The sequence below is a fragment of the Misgurnus anguillicaudatus genome, chromosome 8 (assembly GCF_027580225.2).
Source record: "Misgurnus anguillicaudatus chromosome 8, ASM2758022v2, whole genome shotgun sequence".
Lineage (NCBI taxonomy): Eukaryota > Metazoa > Chordata > Actinopteri > Cypriniformes > Cobitidae > Misgurnus > Misgurnus anguillicaudatus.
The window spans coordinates 4,683,766-4,709,781 of record NC_073344.2 but is presented as its reverse complement, the minus strand read 5'-3'; the positions used below and the strand labels follow the sequence as shown (position 1 = coordinate 4,709,781).

The 26,016-nt window shown below is 36.5% G+C and overlaps 1 protein-coding gene and 1 long non-coding RNA gene across 2 annotated transcripts; one reads left to right on the top strand and one right to left on the bottom strand.

Annotated features, from left to right (window-relative positions):
- Positions 1 to 97: 97 nt before the first annotated feature.
- inpp5d (inositol polyphosphate-5-phosphatase D) lies at positions 98 to 25,390 on the bottom strand. The gene is made up of 27 exons (XM_073870153.1): positions 25,064 to 25,390; positions 24,170 to 24,233; positions 21,508 to 21,643; positions 20,006 to 20,166; positions 17,973 to 18,121; positions 17,772 to 17,862; positions 17,571 to 17,648; positions 17,387 to 17,464; positions 16,846 to 16,969; positions 16,654 to 16,760; positions 16,232 to 16,334; positions 12,211 to 12,411; positions 11,984 to 12,097; positions 11,790 to 11,886; positions 11,547 to 11,685; positions 6,188 to 6,296; positions 5,059 to 5,147; positions 4,832 to 4,913; positions 4,394 to 4,483; positions 4,021 to 4,131; positions 3,336 to 3,415; positions 3,134 to 3,221; positions 2,551 to 2,697; positions 2,377 to 2,434; positions 2,007 to 2,225; positions 1,491 to 1,930; positions 98 to 1,092 (listed from the first exon to the last, which is right to left on the bottom strand). Exons 1-27 carry the CDS (start codon positions 25,201 to 25,203, stop codon positions 1,043 to 1,045), a joined length of 3,345 nt encoding a protein of 1,114 aa, XP_073726254.1. The 5' UTR covers positions 25,204 to 25,390; the 3' UTR covers positions 98 to 1,042.
- Positions 12,362 to 18,121, top strand: LOC129450586 (uncharacterized). The gene is made up of 3 exons (XR_012370704.1): positions 12,362 to 12,502; positions 17,792 to 17,845; positions 17,981 to 18,121. It is a non-coding gene; the product is annotated as an uncharacterized lncRNA (long non-coding RNA).
- Positions 25,391 to 26,016: the final 626 nt, after the last annotated feature.

The window sequence follows — 26,016 nt, the reverse complement described above, 5'->3', positions numbered from 1 at the left end:
AAAACAACATCTTCATAAATATGATTCCACATGCAACAATGCACTTTCAATAAACTGTTATTCACGTTTGCCCATTCCTCTAGTACTTGTTTTTATTTTAAGATTACAGCAAAATCTTAAAATAATACAAAATGAAAAATTAACTTAAAAGCCTTTGGATAAAACTCTGAATTCAGGACAATATAATGCAGTGACCACATTCAAACTGTATAACATTCATGATAATTTTTAACTGATAAAAAATCAAGATGAGTTTTGTCTGATTAAACAAAATAGACAAACAGGCATATGTGCAGAGGGAAAATAATCTGACAGTGTTTGAGGTTATAATCCAATACATGCTAGTATTAGTTATTGTAAAATCATTTAAATTAAAGTAAAATGTACAATCTGTTCATTATATGTTTGTTTTCAAATAATAAACAACACAATACAAACTAACAAAAAATCCCTTTTTTATTTTTTACTTTGTTTTATTTAAAACAATCAATTACATTTTTCCTATATTATTTTTATATTAATCTTACATATAATTTTTAGTTCTTCTGAAATGTATTCCAGACTGTGATGAGGAAACAGTGAACATCTATAAAAGCTCTATTTTATTTTAAGGAGAAATTTTTTTTCAGCATTTGCAAAAATAGGGGAAGTAAAGACGCTTTGCAAATGTTGATGAGAAAAAGTACTTGTTTGAAAATAGAGCTTTTTAAGATTTTCATTATTTCCTTTTCACAATTTAGCTCTGAGAAACAAGAATGAGTAAGAAAATATAGAAACAGTGTAACAGTTATTCTTTTTAAAAAATGTTGTCCAACTTTTTGTATTTTGTGAGAGAAATGAAATAATGTTTATCAACCTTTTTTATTTGAAAAAATGAATATGAAATAAAAGACAAATACACAAATTATTTAAACACACGTATTATGTTTTCCACTCTGAGATACAAAAAGTATTGTCTTTTATACTGGGCCTTTTCTCAAATTTCAGACATTAAAATCACATCAGTCCTGAAAGGTCTCCACCATAACCCATCAATGGGAGGTCACTTTAAAGGACGACTTATCTTCGGAGGTTGTGCTGTCTCATGATGCACTGAGGAAACACATTAAATAAAAAAATAATGAAATATCATTATAATATTGACTAAGACAATGTCAAAGATTGAAATCAAACTTTGATGCTCCTAATCTTATGGGGAGGGGGTCCCGGACAGGGATTAGACTAGTCCTAGACTAAAATAAATGTAAGAGCTGTCCAAACTGAAAACGACTTGCACTGACATATCTTAAAATATATTGGTGCCCTTTGTTTTGCCTCAAAATGTAATGTTTTTAGTAAGCCATGTTTGTTAAAAGGCCTAGTCCTGTCTTAAACTAATCCCGTTCTGGGAAACCACCTTGTCATCAGATTGTGAGACTTTAGTCTGGATTTCACAGACAGGGTCACTGTATTTCAGATGAAGAATACTGACAAGTATATTGATATCATACCATCTTTTGTTTGGCCTGATCTAGCAGGTGGTCGTATCTTGGATGGGAGCTCCGAGCTGTCTCTGTAGTCTCTGGGCTTTATTTGAGGCTCTTGTGGCTGACCGGATCGAGACTTCATAGGCACCGGAGGTCTGCCAGGTACAGATATGCCTCCTTCAGAGCGACAAGGCACAACTGGCTTTTTATTGATGATTTGTGAATGTAGACCACTGCTGCTGACGGTGTTTGTGGTGGATGAAGACTGTTTGGTTTCTGAGCAGGTGAAGGAACGGATCCGAGGAACTGGAACTGGAACAGGTTGCCTATCAGCATCAAGGTCTGTTTTGGGAAAGGCAAACAGTGCATCTGGGGGTGTGAGGTGCTCTTTGTTTGCTCTTGATCCACTCCTCGAGCCATAAAGGGGATTGTCAAACATCTCTGGAGGTTGCCCATCCTCAGTTCTATAAAAAGTAGATTTAGGAGGTCAATCTAGAGTCATGTAGTTTACATAAATATACCACATATATGTTTACTTACACTGGCCCAGATGTTTTTCCGGTAGGACTAGATGTAGAATGGTCATAAGCAGTCTTTTTTGGGGAAAGATTTCCAAGTGTCATGTCTTTGACTGAAGATGCCACTGTTCTCTGGGATGTAATATTGCCGGAGCTCCTCTCTGACTGGTTGTTGCTCTTGTAGCCTACGCCCATATAACTGGGGTTACTAATATCAGTGGCGAGGACTGCAGAAGAAGATCTGTCAAAGAATGATGAAGCCCAAGTTATTTCTTTGTATATATATTATAGAAAAACATGAACCTTTTTATTCAAAAGGTAATACAAATATATTATCACAGATTTAAAAACGAACACAAATTATAACAGGAGTAAAGATGTGAAGGATTTACTTGTAATCGCCTGGTTTGCCTTTACCGGCTGCTGGATCATCACCAACTTTAATAAAATCTGGAGGAAAGAAAACCAGGCTTATGGAAAGGCTTTTTGTACTTATGAACTCATTTAATAGTTGGTTAATTCGTAGCACACTTAACCCTGTAACATTAGTAACCTTGTGCACTCACCATATAACTTCTCTGTCTGTTTGCCTTCAGATGTGTGGAGTTGGATGCCACCTGTTAGCCTGCCTGTGCGTTCACCATGATGTGTGAGTTTGATACAAAACTCATTGTAAGAGCTTTCAGCAGAACGCAGTGCCACGCAGCCCACACCTAAAGATTCAAGAGTTACAGTTTACATGCTGAATATTAATTCAGAATATTGTCATATTCCAGGTAAGCCTTATTAAACTGATTACTATAACCAGATTAAGACAATGTTGTGGTTTTTAGAAATCAGCATGAAATCTGATATGAGATCATCTAAACAACATTGGAAAATCCATCGGAACTGAACATTTTTATTTGCACATATAGATCGAAATGTTGATTATTATTATTAGAAACATTTATAGACACATTTTCAGAGAGAAAAGGTAACTAACATTTTAATAAATGCATCTTGATCTATATTTTGCAACAGAATGCATGAGTTTTAGGAATGATAATAAATCTGTTTACTATGTTTCTTGTAAAAATCACAAAAGCAGTCATTTTCTATTTTCAAATAGGGCAGCAGTAAACAGCAGTGAATTTGAAGAAAATTTACCATATGACTCATCACAATCTGTAGATTTAATGCAGATAAGGATGTGCTGATCCAGAAGGTATTCTGGGTCAGCAATAATGGGTGTGAGCTGTAAAAAAGGTTTAACAAAGGGGGAGTTTAACTACACATGCCCACTTGTAGTGTGTTTACAATCTTATTATATTCTGTTTTCCTCATAATGTGGTAGTAAATAATGTTTTACCTCAACTTGTGCTCCAAAGCGTACTTTTATTGAGCCTTCTGTGCTCTCTTGATTTTCTCCTTCAGCACTCTTTACAAACTCTAGAATTGAAGGATTTGGATGAAATATTTAATGTTTTATTTTGCATTAGCAAAGATATTCCATTTGAACAAGATGCGTCACTGCTACTCAAATTTACAAGTCATTTTAACTAAATATTACCCATTTTGACCAGAGATGAGTTGTTATAACTTATAAAATAGTTGAAATAAGTCAACTTCATTTAATAAGTTGTAGCAACTCATCACTAGTGAAGATAAAGGATAGTAAGTTAAAATGACTTGTAAATCCGAGTTGATTAAACTTAAAAATTATATTAAGTCTCGACGGAAAATCCCATCTTCCAGTAAAAATAGCGAATTGTCAACAGTTAAAGAATGACATTATCCGGGGCTCTGTTACCATTCAAACAGCGAACTCGCATGCATATGACAAGTCTTGCTTTAAATAAGACCTGGAGGCATTGCAAACATGTCAGCGCATTGACGAGACTTCCTTAAAAGACTGGTATTAGTAACACATTTCACTGTTCTCTTTTCAAATTATGTATGTCACCTTCCAAAGAAAACTGAAAACAAATATATCTATGTGAATGGGTTATTTTGGATAATTTATAAATGAAAGTTTAATAGACATAACTCCTTACTCTCCAAGCAGCTTGAGTGAAACTCCATAAAGAACTTGGTCTTTGATTTAGTATATAGAACAGCCACACAATTCATGAATTTTATTGCACCCTCAGGCTCCTTTGACAGATCTGAAAGAAATAAAATAGAGCAATACAGTTAGTGTAACAGCTCAAGGCAAAAGACTGCTGGTCTGTTACATTTTTCAGTTTTGCTGAAAGACACATCAATTAATTCTTTTGAGTATTTTTTACCACATTAAACATTTAACAATTTAATTCTGTTAAAGTATGTAATTACTGCGTCCAATATGTTAAACAGTCAAACAATCCCTGTGTAAAGCAACACTGAGTTCATTCATTGTCAGAGTTTATTGACAAAGGGATGTCATACCATTCTTTGAAACAAACTGTGAAGTCACACCAACATCAAACGTAGCGAATACAGGGGAATGGTCACTTGTCATGATATCATTGGAGCATCCTAAATAAAGATAAATTACACTGTTAATAAGCTACATAATGCAATATTATCCTTGCAATGAAATTTGGCTAAATCCTCAAAGTTTATAGCACTGTAAAAAGTTGGATCAACTTACTTCAGTTGGTAAAACCTCAAAATGTGAAGTTTTTTTCAACTTTAACTTTAAGTAAAAAATGTAAGTTTAAAATAATTAAATACTTTAGGTGTTACCAACTGAAGTAATCTTTTAAAGTTTCTTTTACCTTAAATTTTTCGCTTAAAGTGAGAGAAAATAACCAATTGAAGTTAGAATAGAATATTTTATATAATATAACATAAAAAATATTTTTATAGCGTCAATGCACTTACCGTATGAGTTACAAACCACGTGCACCATAGGATACGATTTACGAAGCACACGGTCGCACCAAGAAGGTAGGTTGTATTTTGTCTGTTGTAAAAAAATATATACATATATTCCATTATTTATAAAACAGATATTTCTTTATGTAACACATAACTGTCCAGAAGGAGATATTGTTTAGGCATTTAATTGCTCCAAAAAAGCTGGCAGGTTAAAAAGATTCACAGTGTACCCCCGTGGCCTTGGCCTTGGTGTAGGCATATTTCTCTCGTGTGTCCCTCTCGAAACGATAAGTGGGAGCAAATGTAATCTCCTCTTCCTCTGTAAACAAAAACAAATATAATAATTTTAGGCCCTCAAAAAGTTGATTTGCCTTTATTTCCTGCTGAGAAACGCTTTGTATTTGAGGGTCATTGACCCTTCGCCAAGCCACACCCGAAAACCACCACAGGCCAATTGTGGTTTTCGCAACTGTAACTAGGCATGGGGGGTCTGTCAAGCTTTCAAGCGAGGATTAAAATGCCGAAGCGTTTTGAATATGGATTGTGTAAATCTGATAACCGGTATCCTAAGAGTTTGGACGGGGTGGTGGAAACTTAAACCAAAGTGGAGAAATGTCTGACATGGATCAAGCAGTGTGAAATTCACAATTAAATATCGACAGGATTAACAAAAACACATACGTTTGCTCCAATGTAAGAGCACGCTAATGTTAGCAGGCTAGCTAACTCAGTACATCATTGCTTGCAAATAATGATGGTTCTTTGTTCATAATGCATATTTTAAAACGTAAAATAAGATTATTAAAGGCAAGGCAGTGGCTGACTGAAAATATTTTAGCATTTTGTTAATAGACGACCTACCCCTGAGTAGGCCAATCCGATCGTGGCTCTTGCGGCTTAGCGAAGGGTCAATTGACCTTATATATAGTGTTCATTGAGTAATGTTTCTAGCCAATTCTTGCTTATATTGCCGGGGTTTAAGGTTAAGTAGGATGGAAGAACCCAATTGAAAAGGCAATGCTAACACAAATGTTTTATCAAAAAATCATAAGTGTCTAAACAACATGTGTAATCTTTGTGTTGTTGTTGTTTGTTAGTTAGTTTGTTTTTGATGTTAAAATCTCCTATCCCTCCTGTGCAGAGACAAGTTAAAGCTCTACTCATTTTGAGCAAAGGAAACATGTTTGGAGATTGTAGTTGTCATGGAATTCTGGTTGGAATACATTTTGCTAAAGAAACGTATATACCAAAATACCAAACCATTCCAGTGTGGGTGAAATAGACATTTACCTCATGATTTGTGTAAACTTATTCTGTGTCTTTGCAGTGTAAATGTAGTGAAAGAGAGGGGGCTCTCACCATAGTCAATAAAGACCTTTTCCTCTTTCTTCTCTATGCTTAGCTGGTCTTTGGCAAGCAGTTCCTGATACTGCTGCTGTTTAATCTTCATCACAATGTTCTCTGCTTCCTGCAAAAAGCAAACAATTGCATAGAAGTTCTGTCTTTTCCTCTCAAGATTTATCTAAAATCTCTCAGTAATGGCAAAGTTAAGACAGTTTTTGGCCTTTTGGATCAACATAAAACGTTTAGGTGAACTGATACGAATGTATATAGATTTAGCCTGTAATTGCACTTTAAAATTATGGGTTGTTTCAACCAATGGGTCAAATTTGGACAAACCCAAAAGTTATAGATAACTTTTTTTTGTGATTTACTGTTTTATACATAATATCATCCCACATATTGTAAAGAACAGTCTGTATAAAAATAACCTTAAAATATTTAATATTGACTGAGTAAGGCCATGTCAAAGACTGAAATTGAACTGAAATCAAACTGTGATGTTTACAGACAGGATCACATAAACTGTCAGAACATAGGGTCCAAAAAGTGACCCTTGAAGTCACTGGGGCAGAACCAGGGGCGGCACTACCTATAGGCAGAGTAGGCAAATGCCTAGGGCCTCAGGCTAGGAGGGGGGCCTCCACAACCGCTAAATCCATGTGCGCTAGTCCACAGCAATAGACAAAGTTATAAGTTGAGTTTGACTTTATGCGGCTACGCAATAACCGTAGGCGGATGACATCAATGTACAGCGAGAACGATTGATAAGCAGACTCCTCTGTATGATTTCTCAAATCCCTCTCGCTGCACTTTGATGTCGGTTCTTGCAGCGCCGCATGAAGTTGAAAAAGCCTAACCAATAATGAACAACATTAAAAACTCTGCAGCTGACTGACTTTAAGTGACGCTGAAAGCGGCTATCACATTCTTTGTATCCTGCTTAGTGAAAACAGCATGCGAAAACTATGTAAGGTATTTTGAAATAATTGCAATGTATTGTAAAAATAACCTTGGCTTTGTTCTGTGTATCAACGTCATTTCAGGACAGATCACACTTGAGCATTGTTGTTGACTCTGTTTAGATACTTTGAATGTGTGTGCATGATAGCATCGCATGGGGTGCTGACTAAAAAGTTAGTATTTAAAGTCAAACAGCAAACTAAGGCTATGTTTACACGTGGGCAGCTATTTTCATAAACGGACATTTCAACCTCTCCGGTTTCAAAAATAATATCGTGCACACATGTCAGTTTTCAGAAAAGTGTTTATTTACACGTACCCGTGCATATATGCCATCAAGAGAAGCTCAAGCCCACATAAGCCAATCACCGGCAGCGCTGGTGGTGACGCGAACTGGTTCTTCATGTTGGAGGGAGGAGTTGTTGCAGTAGGTGATTGATGACGTCAAAGTATCGGGAGAGCGAGTTGAGGAATAACACGTAGAGGTCTAATTTCGAATCGCTCTCGCAGTACTTTGACATCATCCGTCTGTCGGTTCTTGCAGCGCCGCATGAAGTCAAACACGAGTAAAATTGCTGACCTCCGACATAATGGAGACGAGCAGCTGTATTTGCAAATACGAACACACGAAACGAGTTTGCACGAACATAAATGTGATCTTGGAAGCGTTCAGAGTAGCAGTCACATATAAACATAGGTCACACTTTTGACGTAGGTGCGAGCTCTGGCGCATACTCTGTGACGTTGCCTGCTTAAACATCCGTTTGTCTCAGTTTACATGCAACCGTGCAACCGAAGATTTTCAAGATCTCCACTCTGGCCGGAGTTTTTAGAAACGATCGGTTTCAGAGGCGAGTTCTCCATTTTCGTGTAAACGAGGGGCACAAACGAAGGTAAATCTCTCAGTTTTTAAAAATAACCATGTACGTGTAAACAGGGCCCCAACTGGAGTTATTAAAGGGGCCATGGCACAAGACTTTTTTAAGATGTGAAATAAATCGTTGGTGTCTCCAGAGCACATATGTGAAGTTTTAGCTCAAAATACCATATAAATAATTTATTATAGCATGTTAAAATTGCCACTTTGTAGGTGTGTGCAAAAATGTGCCGTTTTGGGTTTGTCTTCTAAAATGCAAATGGGCTGATGAAATTCAAACACTGATCACAATGATGGTGGTTTGTTGCAATTAAAACTTAATTTTGCTTTTCTCTGCACTAATTGGCAGTGCTGTGGTTGGATAGTGCAGATTAAGGGGTGGTATTATTATAATAAGAGCTCCTTATGACATCATAAGGAGAGCCACATTTCAACAACCTATTTTTTCATGTGCTTGTAGAGAATGGTTTACCAAAACTAAGTTACTGAGTTGATCTTTTTCACATTTTCTAGGTTGATAGAAGCACTGGGGACCCAATCATAGCACTTAAACATGAAAAAGGTCAGATTTTCATGCCATGGCCCCTTTAAAGTATCTAAAGTAAACTGTCTGTATATCTTGTAAGTCCTCTACACTTTATTTTAGTTTCAGATCATGAAAACATGATGCATATTTATTGAAAAATTATCCAACAATTTAATTATTCTGCTTAGAGTTTGTCTGTTGAACTTCCAGTAGCAGCTGATTTGTATGGATATTTAAGGTATTTATAAGGTATTGCAATACATAATATAAATAGTCTATAATAGATAACCGTATTCTGTATATTGGTTCAGTAAGAGGGGAAATCCTGTGATGCTATTTTTGCAATGTACTGTTGTCTTTTTAATTTTATTCTTTGGAGAAAGCAAAACTGTTATCCTGTGTTATTCCAAAAACGGTGGGTTTTTAAATAAATTACTGCATCCACAACAACAACAAATTGTACCTGCCTTAAAATGTTTAACACATTTGGTTTTGCATAATTTCTAATTTAATTTGAACATAAATTTAATCCATTTGTTAACTTGATAAAAAAGAAAATTAATGCACAAAAACAATGTTGATAACTGTAGTGCTTAAATTATTCTAACACTTTGTGACCCTTAGATAAGAGGGGTGCGAGGGGCCTCCAACGTAAATTTTGGGGCCTCCAAATATCTAGAACTGGCCCTGGGTGGAACCCTCTAAGAAAGTACACCTTTGCAACAAAGGGGTTCATATTAGTACCAAAGAGTACATAGTGGTACCAAAGATGGTGCAATGGTACTTTAAAAGTACATACTGGAACTAACTGTATACATATCTGTACCTAAATGCGATATTAGGAACCTGTAAATGCAGTGGCGAAGCTACGAGTGGGCCACTTTGAGTTGTGGCCCACCCAATCAGAAGGCCATAAATAAATAAATAATTGTAAATAATTTAACAAAAATAAATAATAGTACTACGAATAGACGTCTTATCACACTATAATTTCATATATGTAATAAAATTATAAATATAATTAAAATATAAAATTGCAAGTTTGCATGTTCGGGCAGTTTCGCAGTTTTCTTTTACCCTATAGGTGCACACGCTTGTCAACATGAAACGTTGAATATGATTCGTCAGTCATTGTTAGTTCTGCCTACGCGCGATTAAACTGAATTTGAAAATAGCGAGTCGCAAATCATCGAGTTTAACAGCCTTTCCACGATGACATCTGCTGTCGTCTGTTTACTTTTGAAGACAGAGACTATTACTGAGAACATCTTTTCAAACGTCAACAAAATGAAACGAGCACTTATTACTTTGATAATGACTTCATCCTGTGTTGAAAGACTGTTCTTCACCACATATTGTATAAAAACATATAACGTTATGCTCATCGATGATAAATGCTCGTCTGAGAAATGTATTTCTGCTTTTCTTTGCGCGAAGGGACATATTATGATCAAAGATATTGGACTTTTTTATTATGATCGAGACTTTCTCCATCTTTAACCAGAAGCGGCCGTCTCAGACTAATACAGTAGGACATGTAACGGTGAGTTTAGACATTTTCTTAATGTTTATAATGGTGTCATTATTATTTACAGTTTATAGTCAGGAGTATTACTCCAGTCAACTATTTAGGGGGGCAGACTTTGTGTCATTTCATAGGCTGTATGATTTACTGTTGTTGGAATATTTACACTTAAATGACAACACATGCAATTTTGTATTGCGCCATGTTGTTTGATGGCCATTTTCTCATTAAATAACAATCTCTGAAACGAGTTCTTTAGTAAAATCACTACCTGTTGAATCTGTCGTAGCCTATGACACTTTCACGTCATGCATTTTGCGGATCTACGTTCACGCAACGTAAATAACGTAAAAACTAATTCCGTTACTAATTCAGTGTGAGTTCTGTGTTTTCAAGTGGATTAATAATTTGGTGGGGAACTGCCCATAGACTGTATAAAACAGGCACAGCCACACCTGCCCATATACTGTAGATAAGCTACTGTTGGTTATTTGTTGTTTTATAATTTTCCCCTTGAAACATTGTGCTGCCTGCATGTCATCAAGGTAACTTGGCTTAGGTAGCGTGCACACCAAAGCTTTAAAACGCGGCCTGAAAACGCCTGGAGGACGCCGAATGCCAGCTATTTTTTTCAGCCAAGAGCTTTGGTTGCTGTGATACTTGAGCTGCGAGCCGGTTGGTTGTTGTGATATTTGTCCCACCCTTCGTCCACTGTGATTGGATGGCCGTGTGAGAACTTACATTGACGAGCTTAGCGTTTCACCCAAAGTTGAATATTTTTCAACCACAGCGCGGAACAAACGGACAGCTGCTGGCTGTTTTGAAAAAAAGCTGCGCTTCCATTGGGAAAAAAGCATACGCCGGCCACGGGCGTAAACACTTTGTTGTGCACGCCCCCAGTTTATGTATATTCTGTGCTTTGCCCACCCTGTTTTATAAAGGCCCACCCACTTGAACATTTTTGGCTTCGCCACTGTGTAAATGGTAGGGATGCACGATATATCGGCCAACATATCGTTATCGGCCGATAACTGCTTATTTTTGTTTTGATTTGTTTTGTTTTGGAGTTTTGATTGGTGCTTTCTGTGACATAGCACGAAGATGACACATGTTGCGGGCTTAAGAAGAGTATGCTAGTCTAGCGTAAAGACAAGATGTCCGCGGTCTGGGAGTTTTTCATTGTGAAATTAATATGAATATTTATTGGCCTATATATATATATCGGTTATAGGCCCCCAAATATAAAGAGTTATCAGTATTGGCCAAAATTTCCATATCGGTGCATCCCTAGTAAATGGGTACTGCCCCAGTGACTGCTTGGGACAATTTGTTCTGACTGTGTATTTATACAGTTATATACAGACTTACACAGTTTTTTTACACAGAGTTTTCAGTATAAAGAGTATTTTTTTATATATTAGAAATAAATTCCATCTTTACATGCAAAATAATATATATATATAACTAATGCACAAAGTCAGCCTACCTGTGGTGAAAAGTCAACCCTATAATTTAGATCCCCCAACCAGAAGAGGTGTGTGAAGCGATGCGTAATGTCAAAACGATTAAGCTTCTTATCTCCCAGATTCAGAAAACGCAGAATATTGATGTAGTTTTGGTTTCGTCTAGAAAAAGCACAATCATTAAATAATGAATGTGTTAATAGCTGCACTATTATTATTTGTGTATAGACCCATTTTTAAATGAGTGAATAGGGGTTGCGGTTTACCTTAATTTCTTTTCACTTCCTGAGGTCAGGTGACTGTTGACAAACCCAAACGAGGTTCTATTAAACATGAAAGAGACCCCCACTGCACCTTTGTTCCCTATAAACACACAAGCAATATGCATGTTACATAGAAAGGTGATTTTTTCCTTAGCTATTGACGTTGTGTATTTTAAAAAGGAAATGGGTAAACAGACCTAGAGCATTAGCTATGCCGGTCTTAACACTGTCAGAGAAGATGTGCGAGATGCGGTTCTCATGTTCTGGCTTGGCTAAAACCACAATTCTAATACTCCACAGGGTCTGACTTGCTATATGTTCAAAAGCAAGCAAATGGCTTGTAATTATTAAGCTTATATGGTTGTACACATTCATTGACAGAGACATGCAATTTCTACATGCAGTTTATGGAATAATGAGTGACTTACATGTTTATAGCTAATGTTGGTTATATCTCTAAGGGCTCCTCTAACTGTGTCTATCCAATCTTTCTCCCCCAGCGGGTCCTCCTGTGTCCCAATTACATAGATATCATGTGGGATTTTATTGGCTGTGTCATCACGGGTTTTCCCCTGACCCTTCGACTGGAGCCAGGAAGTGATGTTTTGTGGTGGACTTGCATTTCCTGCATTAAACATGACAGAAATGGTTTATTTTACCTCTAAGTGCTGTAAATGTCATCCATCACACATTGTTCTTCGAAATCTACACAAAAGGTATGTGGGTTTATTAAGTGCCAAAAAATTCACATGGGTTATTCTCGCAAAATTAGACTTATGAGGTGTCATGAAACATTTTGATAATAAAAGTAAATGTTATCAAAATAAGAAGCATACAGTTACAAACATCTTTTCGTGTACTATTTTGCACATGATTTCAAATGACATCGTACAAACCAATTTTGTTGTTTTTTCCACATTTAAGGGGACACTTACCGCAATGTGTCCATGAATGGATTTGGGTTCTTTGACATGGAAAATTTAGGTAACGCTTTAGATTACAGCCCGGAAAGTACTGTGTAAGTACAGCGAATTTACAGCGTATGTTTCTGTAATTATTATGTAATTAAGTTTACTTATGAAGTACATACGTGTAATTATAAGGAACAATTTATAATATTTGGGGAATAAAGGGGTATCAACCAGGAAAAATACAAATAATATATGCAGTAAAGTACTGCGTAAGTACAGCAAATTTACAGCATACATTTATGTAGTTATAGTGTACTTATAAAGTACATACGTGTCATTTTAAGGGAACAATTTATAATATTTTGGTAACAAAGTGGTAACAAGCGCCACATTAATTTACAGCCCACAGATGTTATATTTACTCTGTAACTATGTGAAACAAGGGGGTAACAAGTGCCACTTTAATTTACAGCCCGCAGATGCTGTACTTACTCTGTAACTACGTGAAACAAGGGGTTAAAAAATTTGACTTAGACTGTAACAACACAAAACAATGGTATTTTTACACAGTAACTACAGGAAATAGTTCTAGTTTTGCTTGCTTTTTTTTCACCGTAGTTGCCTTGCCTTTTTTTTAATTTTGCTTGATGACCCAACAAATTCCTGTACTCTTTTTCTTTCTTAAGGTAAGTAACCTTTATTGAAAATTCTAAATAAATTGTATCGTACTAATAAATAGCATAAACACATTAACTGAAAAGTTTTGTTGTTTAGTAATCTCCTTCATCGTGCATCATGAAATGATAAAATATGTACCCCCCGTGGTTAAAAAAATACTTAGCCTATGCCTAAATATATTTTAATAGCCTACCATATTATTCCAAAAATATATGTGGTGTATGACTATGATTGAATGAAGACCCACAGTTTGCAGAATCCATGTATGACACCAGTGCAATCACCACACACCAGCTATATGTGGAGAGGAGTGCGATCGAGCCAATTCAGTGAATGTGTGTGTTCTCGCTAAATTACTCTCAAACATAAGATTGTTTTGCATGTTTAGCCTATGCCATATCACGTAGGCCTAATATTTGAATAGTTACTCCGAAGTTATGAATTACTTACTGTATAAATAATTTGTAATTTCGCACGTTTTTAGCATATAAGTCATACATACCATGTAATATTAAAATAGTTAGCCCTTAGTTATAAAATACTTTACTGCATATATTATTTGTATTTTTCCTGGTTGTTACCCCTTTATTCCCCAAATATTATAAAATGTTCCCTTATAATTACACGTACATACTTCATAATTATACTATAATTACAGAAACATACGCTGTAAATTCGCTGTACTTATGCAGTACTTCCGGGCTGTAATCTAAAGCGTTACCAAAATTTATAATTAAAAAATCTAAAAATAAAAAGCTTCAGTGCATGTTATACTATAAACATTTACAGTAACAAAACATGTGGTATTTGGTGATCATTGGTAAATGTAGAGAGAATAATAAGGAATATAAATTTGTCCAAACCAATTTTCTCATCCTCCGCAACAATTTTCAATCATTGTTTAAGCCCTCAAGGAACTAACATTTAAAAAAAAAATATTGGAAGATGGCTACCAGTTAAGCAGTTCTTATTTTTTTTCTCTTCAGATAAAAGTTGAAATTTTGTTTGTCATAGTACCTAGACAACTTTTTAATTTTCATTACCAAAACATGAGTTTGTAAATGCATATATTTTATGTAATATCATATTACAATATCATATTTTTTAAATCCTCTAAAAATAATGCTTATAGTAAGTTCAGACCTTAATATTATATGTGCAAAAAAATTGGCTTCAAGGGCTTTTAAAAAATTCTGATGCTGGACACCTTCTAAATCAGGATTTCCTGAAAATCACCCACATGTTTATTGATCATAGAATTTGTCCCTAGAATTAAATGGTCTAATATTACCTTTTTAGAAAGGGTCATGAATAATAATGTTGAGCTCTGCTGTGATTGGTTGTTTATCAATTATAATAATCAATTATTCGGAGATTGGAAATTAACGTTTCTAAGTGGTAAGTTTGTGTTTTTTCAATATGGACCTGCAAAACATAACTGTAACGTCAACTGTAAAACTAGAAATGCTAGCATATAACATTAACTAGCATACAGTATAATGCAAACTCAACTTTTAGCCGAAAAAAAAAAACTTTTAGCCGGGACGTCCCGTATTTTAAGCCTAATTTATTTGTCCCGTGCGTCCCGTTTTTTGACTGCTACGCTTGATCTAACCAGGGAGTGTTAGATCCACTATCGAAATGCTCTCGCGGCTCTTTGATGTCATCCACTGTCAGTCCTTGCAGAGCCACAAGCAGCAGCAGTGCTGATCACGACACCTTTTATCCAATCACAGATCCCCAGCACATTCAGTACACGTTTAAGAGGGTCAAATAATACAATTGAGTGTTTGTTTTTTATATAGTCAGTTACTTAGCTGTTTGTATCGGCGTAGTTACAAAGTTTGGTCTCAATTCTAAAGAGATTGCAAATCCAGACCTGCCTAAAACGCATACATTTTCAACTTTACTAGGACATTTTGGCGCTTCTGATTCACATACTGTAAGTGTGTTTTAATTTATGTTTTGATGTTGACCCTGCAAGACCACTTCTTATAGAATCTATGTTAGTTTAGTTTGTCACAAGATTAATATGAAGGGGATAACGTTTTGTGTTAAAAGTAGGCTACCTGCTGTAAATTAACAAACTATTAATAAACATACCATGTATGTTCCCAGGGCATAAGAGTTATAAATGAATATGTAATTAGGAGATTAGCTATCATTTTGACAAATGGCTCAAATACACTGTATACAAAACCATATATGCACTGCTGCGACAGGCCACATTTGTTTGTAATTTAATGTTGGGGGCATACATCCTAACTGTAAGGTCACAGTTGGTGTAATGTTGACATTGGCCATAGTATTTGGAGCTCACGATATGTCATTAACATGTAAAGAACTATTATTATTCATCTATGCCAGTGCTTCCCAGTCCTTGAGTACTCCCTACCAGAAAGTTTTAGATCAGCGTCCTTCCAGAATGAATTTACATATCTCCCTAACAAGCTGATGAGTTGAATCAGGTGTGTTAAATGTGTGGGAAACACTGATCTATGCCAATGCAGTTTTACATTCTATGGCACCTTTAAAGGACTACATGAATTAAAGATGGTTGACGGCTCCTAAGTGAAGGTTTTAATGTTGAGACCATATGATTTTGCGAATATTACTCTATTCTGTTACTGTATAACGATTTTTAAGTACATTTTTCATTAGGGTAGGATATTAGATGACACAGATGACCATAGATGACAATCTACAAGTCAACTGTTGTGTCCACCAGCAAAACATAAACAAAAACGATGCAGTGCGCATGTAAGTTGTATATTGTATTATATGCGTTAATAAAGAACTAAAGCCTGATTTAAACTGATTAAAACCCTAAAAACCAACAGCTATAGATGGTCATACCCATGTTCCAGGTGCCAACAAAGATTGTGATCATATCCGGCTCCGGCTTATCAGAGTGTTTATTTTTCATCTGCTGCAGAAGTTGACAGAAGCCTTCTCTTTTCTACATGCGACACATTTACACAAGAAACCATTAACACAAATAGAAGAACATGGAAACAATACATTATTGTGCATGCTTTTCCATGTATGACCCCAAGAATGCGAAACTTGCTACTAGTGATATGACAGGGCAATCTTAAATGAGCTATACATATGTCTATTTTCATATACTGTATGTATGTGTATATTTCTGTAAAACATTAGGTATAGCTTATACATCTAAATAAATATACATGTAATATTTTTCCTGTATTTTTTTCCATGTAAAGCAACATGATGAATGCTATATAAAATAAGATCAATATAAATAGGATGTTCACCTTTGTGTCATCAAAGACATAGTCTTTGCGCTGGACTTTTTCCTTGTCTGTTTCCACCATCAATACTAGTCTGTTTTGCATATTCTGTGACTTCACCAACTGCAAGACTAGAGATTGAAAAGTATATTACTGATTGATAACTATTGTGTAATATGGGTCCATATATGGGTATGTTTTGACAAGGTGGCATACTTTTATTGTGCACATAATATTTGTCCTCGGGTCCATCTTTGGACTTTTTGAAGTAAAGCTTCCCACCTTCCACATCTACCTTGAGGTACATTTTATTTGAAATGCCGATGGACTCAGATTTGACCTGTTAACACAGAAAATACCAATAAAACAAACAAATAAATGTTTTGCATTCGTTTTTCTGTTGCATTTCTTTATTGCTTTGTTATGCATAGAATGTGTTACAAAGATCCTCTTTGCCAAGCTAGACTGCATACCACCTAAATGTCATTGCATTAAAATTCTCACATGTAGGCAAACATGTCTCACTCTAATTTGCATTTTGTTTTGGAGAGAAGAGCAACAGCAAAAATGTTTGCTTTCATTACAGTAAATTTGGATAAAGGCAACATACACTGTAGCAGAAAGATAATTGGCACCCACTTTGCGCATGCATATGTTTTAGTAATATATGCTACTACAACAATAGTTAAATAATGAATATCATTAATATCTTGCAACGCCCACATTGCATTTATTTACTGTTGAACTGAATTCTTACTTCAAACATCACAGGAGGTATTAGTGACTTTCTGTGTCCTCCATCAAATCCAACAGATTCAAACACAGCATTCTTAGTCTGTGAATAACAGGGGGTTAGTCTATAAAAAAACTGCAATCTGCAATAGGAAGTTTCTTTCTGCCTTGTGTCATGGTGTGATGAAGCATAAATACAGGAGTTATACCTTTTCTTCTACTGAATATAAAAGGTTAGTCAGCTGCTCAAGTCTGAAAGCCACAGACTGATTTGCATCACCAGAAAACTGTAACAGATAAATAAACACCAGATATAAGTTTGATAAATATACAATGACATAACAGCAGGTTTTCATAACATGGCACACACAATTCGTCTCATAGTTGCTTTAATTGGTTGTAATTCATACTTGATTTCTTTGTCTCCCAGATCCAGGAGATGAAGGCTGTTCCAGAAGCTTCTGCAATGCCTCGATACTCGGAAGTATGCGGGAAACTTCACTATTAAAAGCATCAATATTCATTTGTATTTGTACAATCCTTAAAATTGTGATACCAAAGCAATAACATCCATTTTTTGATTATACATCCAGTCATGTTCTTTTTCTGACCTGTTCAGGTTTTTGCAGATACTTAGTGTGAGCTTTTTAAAGTGAGGCAGAGTAGGGTTTCCATTCTGCACCTGCTCTGCATCCAGACACACAGATGTACGGAAATATTCCTGGATGGACTTCTGATGGTCTTCAGGGAGATTTGATATAAAACACCATTATTAACCTACCAGAACAATGCTATGTATAACAAACAATGTTATATGCAATGTCAGTGTCATTGTCGGGGAACAACCAGAAGCAAGTGTCTAAATAAATCTTTACACATTATAAAAGCCAACCCTTATAATTTTGTCCTGTGTCCTCAAATTCTTTTAATGGCACTGATATATGTACAACATTCATTTAAATGGGCAGTGATCCAAAAAATGAACTTTAACTTGATATTCTGTTATATAAGAGGTGTCATACTTAAATGAACATCCTGCATCCTGCAAACGAAAACGTCCTCTTTACTGAAATATGAGTTTTTGGCACCAAGCCATTAAAATAATCAATTCACGAATGTGCTGAAATATGACATCAGATTAGAATTTAAACACCTCCCCAAACTCAAAATATAACGACTACTTTTGTAGCCCCGCCCACAGCTTTGCGTGACACGTGTGGGCAAGGGGCAAAGCAAACCATGCAGTGTCTCAACAATCAGTAAACATGTCTTTAAAGATTACCAAATATAACCAAAATGACTTTTAAATACATTTTTAAAAGAGAGACTTTTATTTTGACGCGGTGATCTGTTATGAGTATCCATGGAGTGTTCGGTTGTGGAAGAACCGTCTGGGAACAACACAGATGCTGTATACCTTAACTCGGAGGCTCGGAACATAACATTAGGAATGCGTGGTTAAAGTTTGTTTTTAAAGAAGGTCCAGCTCGCGTGGAGAGTGTTTTTTTACTTTGTGTATCGCGGATTCATTCAAAAAAGCCACAAGTCGATGCTGGATTTGCAGAGATTTTTGTGATTAAAAGCACCACTAATATTGGATCTGACAAAAATCACACAGCAGGATACAGAGTAAGTAAAACATTTTACTTTTTTAAGCTAACGTTACTGCGTTTCACTATTGCTTAAGAGATCGCTTGATATGTCCTGTCGTAACATACGTGTCTAAACACGTATGTTTGACTGTTTTAATTTACTAAAAACATTAAACGATTAATAAAGGTGCAACTTTTAACAATACGACTGTAATATAATGGTAGAAAAAAACAAAGTTAATGATAAGGAAGGACTTACCAGCCGCAATTTATATTCTGATGCCCGCTTACTGTGTTGTATACGATAATTAAGGCAAGTTGCGTTTGAAAGGTCCAAAACTCCAGAAAGCTTTTTTATCGTATAACTGTGGTATGTAACGTTATGTGTATGTAAGAGCAACCTCACAAGCACAGTTGAAATATACAAAGTTATTGATAAGGACTTTTCAGCCGCGGTTTAGATTCTAATGCGTCTTTACTGTGTTGCATACGATAATTTAGTCATGTCGAGTTTAAAGTTTTGTTTCTACTTTACTATTCGTTTTTGTCATTCATGTGTATCAGCTTTAGCACCCAGAATCCTTTGTGGCGTAAACATATATGTGTTCAGCTGCTATTTTTACACATTAATGTTTTTTAAAACATTTCCCCACATGTAATGACGGGGAATGAAGCTATCCAATCATAGCAGTGGGCGTTTACCTCCAGGTCTTCAATGCGGCCCGCCCCTTTAAACAAACCATTTCTCCAGAGAGTCACTAATCCATGTTACAATATAGCCTATTGCTTATTGCTTTTGATGTTTTTGAATGTAAAAACCACGCGAACATCATAAGTAGACCTCAGACAACAGTATAAAACAATAAAATCGACAGATTCATTGCCCCTTTAAAATGTATTTGTATCGTGCTCTTTACAGTGCACATTGTTTTAAAGCAGCTTGCATGTTTAGAGAGAATTATAGTTAATTAAATCAGTACAATATCTCTTTGCAATTATAAACAAGAAGTTATGTTAGAGTGTGACAGATGAATGTCATTGTACTTTGATATGTCGATTAGCTGCAGGCGCTGGATATAGGTGTCTGAAATGGAGAGGTGGGCAGGCTCTACTGCTCTCTCTGTTCCTCTGCATGGGTCACAAGGATAACTATCCTTTCCATCATTACATGGGAAGTTTCTGGGTGGCAGCTGGGGAGGCAAACTAACCGGCTCTGTGAATAAAATGTCAAAAGAGCTATTTAAACCCAACCAACAGCTTTTGACCAAAGAGTGTATTTTAAAGATGCAGTATTACTTAATAAGTTACACTGTTATATACTACACATAAGTACAGTAAGATCCTTTTCCTATTTTATTTAATTACTTTGTTTTTTTACACGTATGTGAGCATACCCACACAGTCAAACTTACAGCCTGGCAAAGCATACTTAATTTTTCACTCAAATGTTTATTTTCACAAAACAGTTTATAAGGAATTATAAGAAAACAGTAGACAAATAAGCATTGTATTAGTGCTCTCATACCTTAAAACACACTGTATGCACATGCCCATTGTTCATTTAAAAGGGACATTTTACAAGACTTTTTTAAGATGTTAAATAAATCTTTGGTGTCCCCAGTGTATGTATGTGAAGTTCTAGTTCAAAATACCCCGTAGATAATATTATAACATGTTAAAATTGCCACTTTGTAGGTGTGATCAAAAATGTGCTGTTTTTGGGTGTGTCCTTTAAAATGCAAATGAGTTGATCTCTGCACTAAAAGGCAATGCCGTGGTTTGTGATATGAGTGCAGATTAAAGGTGCAATGTGTAACTTTTAAAAGGATCTCTTGAAAAAAAATGAAATATAATAAACATAACTCTATTATTAGTGGTGTATAAAGACCTTATACACTGGTCAACATTTGAAGTGGATCAGAAAAGTTCATCAAAGTTCACCAAAGACAAGAATGTGTATTGGGAATTGGTTTTAAGACAACTTTTATCAGAAGTTTTGATAACTTCAAATGTTGAAAATATAATAAACTGTATTGTTTTTATTACCTTAAAATGAGCTGTTTTTTATCTACATACACTGCGCGTCGCCTTACATGGAAGTTGCCATTTTGCACCCTCATGTACACCTTATAGCCCTAAACAGACAAACTGCAGAGCGCGTTTCGCCACTACGTTGTCTCAGACGATGACATGTTTGTCCTGTGGTGGCTACCGTGGCTTCTCTATGCGTTGCAAAAGGAAGGGGTGAGTTTTGGACTGTGCCGTTCAGTCTCACCGCTAGACGCAGCTAAAATCTACACACTGTACCTTTAAGGAACAGTATTATTTCCTTCTGACATCACAAGGGGAGCCAAATTTTACTGACCTATGTTTGCAGAGAATGGTTTACCCAAACTAAGTTACTGAGGTATTCTTTTTCACATTTACTAGGTTGAATCACTAGGGACCCAATTATAGCACTTAAACATGGAAAAAGTCATATTTTCATGATATGTCCCCTGTAAGTTTCCAACAACAAGAAGTTAAGATCCATATAGTAGGGTAGTTTCCTTACCTGGTTCCTCCTCTTGCTCCTCCTCCTTTGGCACAGCAAACTGAAGGTGTGTGACCAGACCCATGTTTTCCTTGTAATATGCATCCACCAGGTCTGGCAGTGCAGAGAAGAACCGAATAGGCACACCCTCAGATGCCTACAAAGAGAAGTAACAAGAGAAGATGAACAAGTCTCAGGTGCCCTCGATTGTATTGTCGTGTATAGCATTTTATGAGATTTACATAAACGTGCACAACCTTACCCTCCAAAAACTTTACTACTACAGTACTAGTAAGTATCTTTTTTGCTTGTCAAAAACCAACAGTGGTATATTGCATAGTTTGCTTGAAAAATGTGCAGCTTGTAAGTTTTATAAGCCACTGTTTTCAGTGGACTTTGTAGTCACTTTAAGCTCTAAGGGGCCAGTCACACCAAAAGCGTTTATGGCAGTTGCAGGCGCCTTTTTTGAATGATATTCTATGGGCAGGGCGCGTTTACGCGCTGTTTATGCGCGCCGAGCGCCTTGCGGTTTTCTGCCGCCTGCCGCGCACGTGTTTTTGAAGGAGCGCTGAGAGCGGAGAAGCGCCTGACGTCATTCGCGTCTTCCATTGTCCAATCGAATGAGGGGAGAGGCGGGCCTTACGTTGTGGTGAGGGAAGTTTACAGTTGCTTTGAAGAACCGGACTCCACTCGCTCACTCTCTCCTGCGTGTTTGTGCACCTCTCACCCTCAAACAAGGTCAGAGCAAGCGTCCTCTTTTTAAAGTTTCTGCTAATATGACAGTTAACAGCAAAAGAGCGCTCACGCTTCAATATTTGATTGACAAGAAAGCTGACTCGGTGGTTGCTTAGCATTATGAAAAGCCGCGCCGCACTGCTCTTTTTTAAAAAAGGCAGTGCGTCGCGCCTTGCGTTTGCAAGCGTTTAAAGCGCTTTTGGTGTGACTGCGCCCTAAATCACCTGATCTGACTTCCAGTAGGTTCTGATGCAGCTTATATGCAGCAAATATTTTGAGATTCAAGCTGATTTATCAAACAAGTAATATAAAATCTCAAATATCAAAAAGGAGCGCTTCCCGGACTAAAAAATATGCTGAGGTCGAGGTGCTCTTTGAATAGGAGAATAGTAGTATAACAAACCAAACAAACAAACAAACAAAAAAAACTTCAAGGCACTCTCTTAAAAAAGTAAAAAAGCCTTTATTGATATGGCTTGGTCATAATAAACCTAATAAAAAACTACAGAACTCCCTGACGAAGGCTTGTTTGCCGAAACACGACGGATTTACCATGTCCGTAGTTTTTTATTAGGTTTATTATGACCAAGCCATTTTTTTTGGGGGGGAGGTTGTTATAAGTAATATAAAATACTCTGAGCAAGCACATAGATCTACTACACACACACACCCAATCTACTATAAAATATATTCTGTAGCACATGTAGTACAAATAGGTCAACAAATATTATCTAATGTTAAATTCCAATTAAAGATCATCAAGTTATGCATTTGGTTATGGAGCAGTCAATGTAAAGAAAATGTCAGCGTTTTAAGCAGCGCAGCACAGGCGCCCATTTTAAAGGTCCAATCACAAGATGTCGGACCGACAATAGGCAAAAGACATCATTTTAGCGTAGAAACACCTCCCACACTCTCTCGCATGCTTATCAACATAAGATTTAAGGCCAGCACGAACTGTCATTTAACTGAATTTATCAAATCTAATTTGATTACATGACACGAACAGTTTTTTGAAACTTTCCATTCAAGGCAGGTTGCAAGAGGAACCCTGTGGCTTGCTTAACACCCACGCTGATGGATAATTTAATACTGAGGCTTGTGCTGCAATGTACACTTGAAAGAGGAAGAACTGTAGTAGAGACATTGAGGGACATTCTTCGACTCTACAGTCTCTACAGTTTACCCACGTCCCTTGAGCACAGGTTACTTCTAAACGCACCACCCAACCGAGAAAACAACAATGCAAATTATAGTTAAAGGTCACCCATTTTGCTTTTCGCCGCGGCGGGTCATATGCACACTTTCATTGTTTGGTTTTGTCACGAGTGTAGCAGTCTTTTGTAGCTCGAATAAATACACCAATTGGTTTTGCAGCTGCACGGTCACGCTGGTAGATAGACCAATGCTTGCTTTAATGAAAAGAGACAGAATAGCTTGAGAGACAACACACTCATACAAGCGTCCTGCGACTCTATAGCAGCTGGGCAGCCAACTGTCACAAGGTCACACATTCATTACCAAGCATGAGATAGTAAATGGCTTGTAAGATGCCAGATGTTCTGTGCAACTATTCATTGTAAGAGAGTGTTTTGTCAAGTGATCACGATGCAAAAGAACAGAAAATTGACTGTTTGCCTTAACCTTAAGTTTTTAATTATATTCAAAAGATTAATAATATACTTTATACAGTACTTTCACTGCTACCATGCTAGCAAATCAAATATTTAATTCTAGTTCAAATAAACCACAAACACAGCGCTACTGAATTTAGAAACAACCTTCCAGACGTTATAATGCTTATTGACGTCACTAGCAGAAGTGGCCCAATGCACATCTGAAAATAGTCCCCGAGCACACGCTAACACCTGTCTGTGTGAGGAGGACAGTCTTCGGTGCAAAGGACCCTGTGAAGAATCTTCTCACCAAAGGTCAAATAGTTTCTTACCTGGACTGATAACTTTTTCTCTTCATTCGGTAATATTCTGTAGGTATACACACAATTCTGGTAGCTGTAAAAGAGTTATGGAAAACACTACATTAGTAGTTTAAAACTACTATCCTATTCTCTTTAAGTAGATATATTTTTCTAACTGTTGAAGCTCTTCTCATATTATTGCCTCCTTCTAATGAATCACTTTGTTGTTCTCTGCTTTTTTACGAGGCGTAAAAGCAACCTCTAAAAGTGTATGTACATGTACGTATAAATAGCTCATAGTAAAATGAATATCATGCATTATGTGTGCATGGCAGCATAGTGATCACAATCTCACAATTTGCTCCAATGTCTCATTCCCATAGTCAATAATGCTTGTTACTAATTCACATTAGCAAGGAATCACAAAGGAATTTTAATCTTTTTCTTGAACATACAATTTTAACAGGAAAAACTTCAAAACTCACTACATGAGAACATTATAGCATTACATATATAGAGTAACACGGAACCTGAGATCAGTTTGCAAACAAATAGGGCTCTGTTTTGTATATTGATACAGAAGATGATAACAAAACATTTATGCGAAATCAGCTAAATCATTTTATCCAGTAATACAATTGACAAAGCTAGAATGGGGAAGGCAGTAATATAGGCTATAAACAACTTATATAGGCTATTGAAAACAACTGTGCTTATTTGTATCCAACCCAAAGTTGTTTCCAGGATCAGAGCCACGATGCATATTTCATATGCTGTATATAATATCAGCTTGTTTGTATATGCAAATCCTCCTGCTGAGTAAATGTTTTCTTTTCGCGCGACTCAAAAACAGTCAAACATCCAAACATTTCATCTTAAATGTAATACTAGTATATGTGTACTTCCACCTTGAATAATACTCACAGTACACAGAGAGCGTACGCTCCCTGTATAGATTCACTGTCACGCAGAAGGAAGCTTCCATCCTTGCCTGCTTTGGATAGGAGGTCCTCAGCTGTAGAGCGAGTGATATTGCCATGGTACCATGGCTGTTGGGAAAACATCCTTTCCAAAGACTTTTCCTCGACTCCCAGGTAAATTTGACCCCGGCAGATTTCAAGAGGTGATGAACATGAGGTTCGCTTCAGAGTCCCGAAGTCTGCTTCATGGCGTTGTTAGAATTGATAGCTGTTCCTGCTCTGTCTGGCTCTGGGCTTGCTGTTTCTCTCTCTTCCTGTTAGAAGGGCGAAAGCTACAAAAAGGAAGCCACCACAAACACAGGGGTGAACTTCCTCATTCTGCACACACAGTTTAAAAACTCTGAGAGCGTGAGCAAGCGAGAAGGCCATGTAGCAGGCTGGTTCATTTTCACACAGCTGCAACTTTTTTTTACCACAAAAGAGGTGAGAAAGGTGTATGTGGTATTGTAAGAACTCTCATCAGAGAGATCTTTGATTACATATAAATGATTAACCCTGCCAACCTAAACTACATGCAGGATAACCCATAGAACTGTTTTACAAAAATCCATTATGCAAAACAGAGAAAGGTAGATAAACTTTTACAGGGTGAATGGATCTGTTGTGACGTAGATTATGGATTCATCTTTTTGATCAAAGCAGTGAGCTCAAGAAGGAAGTGACTTTTGGAACACACTTGTGCAGTTATGCATCACCACTGAATGTTTATTAGCTTGGAGGACCTATTAAAAAGTATGGTTTAGGTAAAGTTATATCAAAGTGTATGAAAGTGTTTAGAGAATAAGAGAATTTTATATACATATCAAGCACTGTCAAGACTTGGAGACAAGCTGGCTGTCCAGTTATACCAACTGAGCACCAACTTGACTAGTCTTGGAGACCTGCAAACCACTTTAT

Coding starts and splice junctions, on each gene's coding strand:
- inpp5d (XM_073870153.1), bottom strand. CDS start 25,203: ATGTTTTCCCAACAGCCATGGTACCATGGCAATATCACTCGCTCTACA. Junction 17,863..17,972: donor ATCTGCAAAAACCTGAACAG/GTCAGAAAAAGA, acceptor TGCTTTTAATAG/TGAAGTTTCCCGCATACTTC. Junction 3,222..3,335: donor GCTTTGGAGCACAAGTTGAG/GTAAAACATTAT, acceptor CCTTTTTTACAG/CTCACACCCATTATTGCTGA.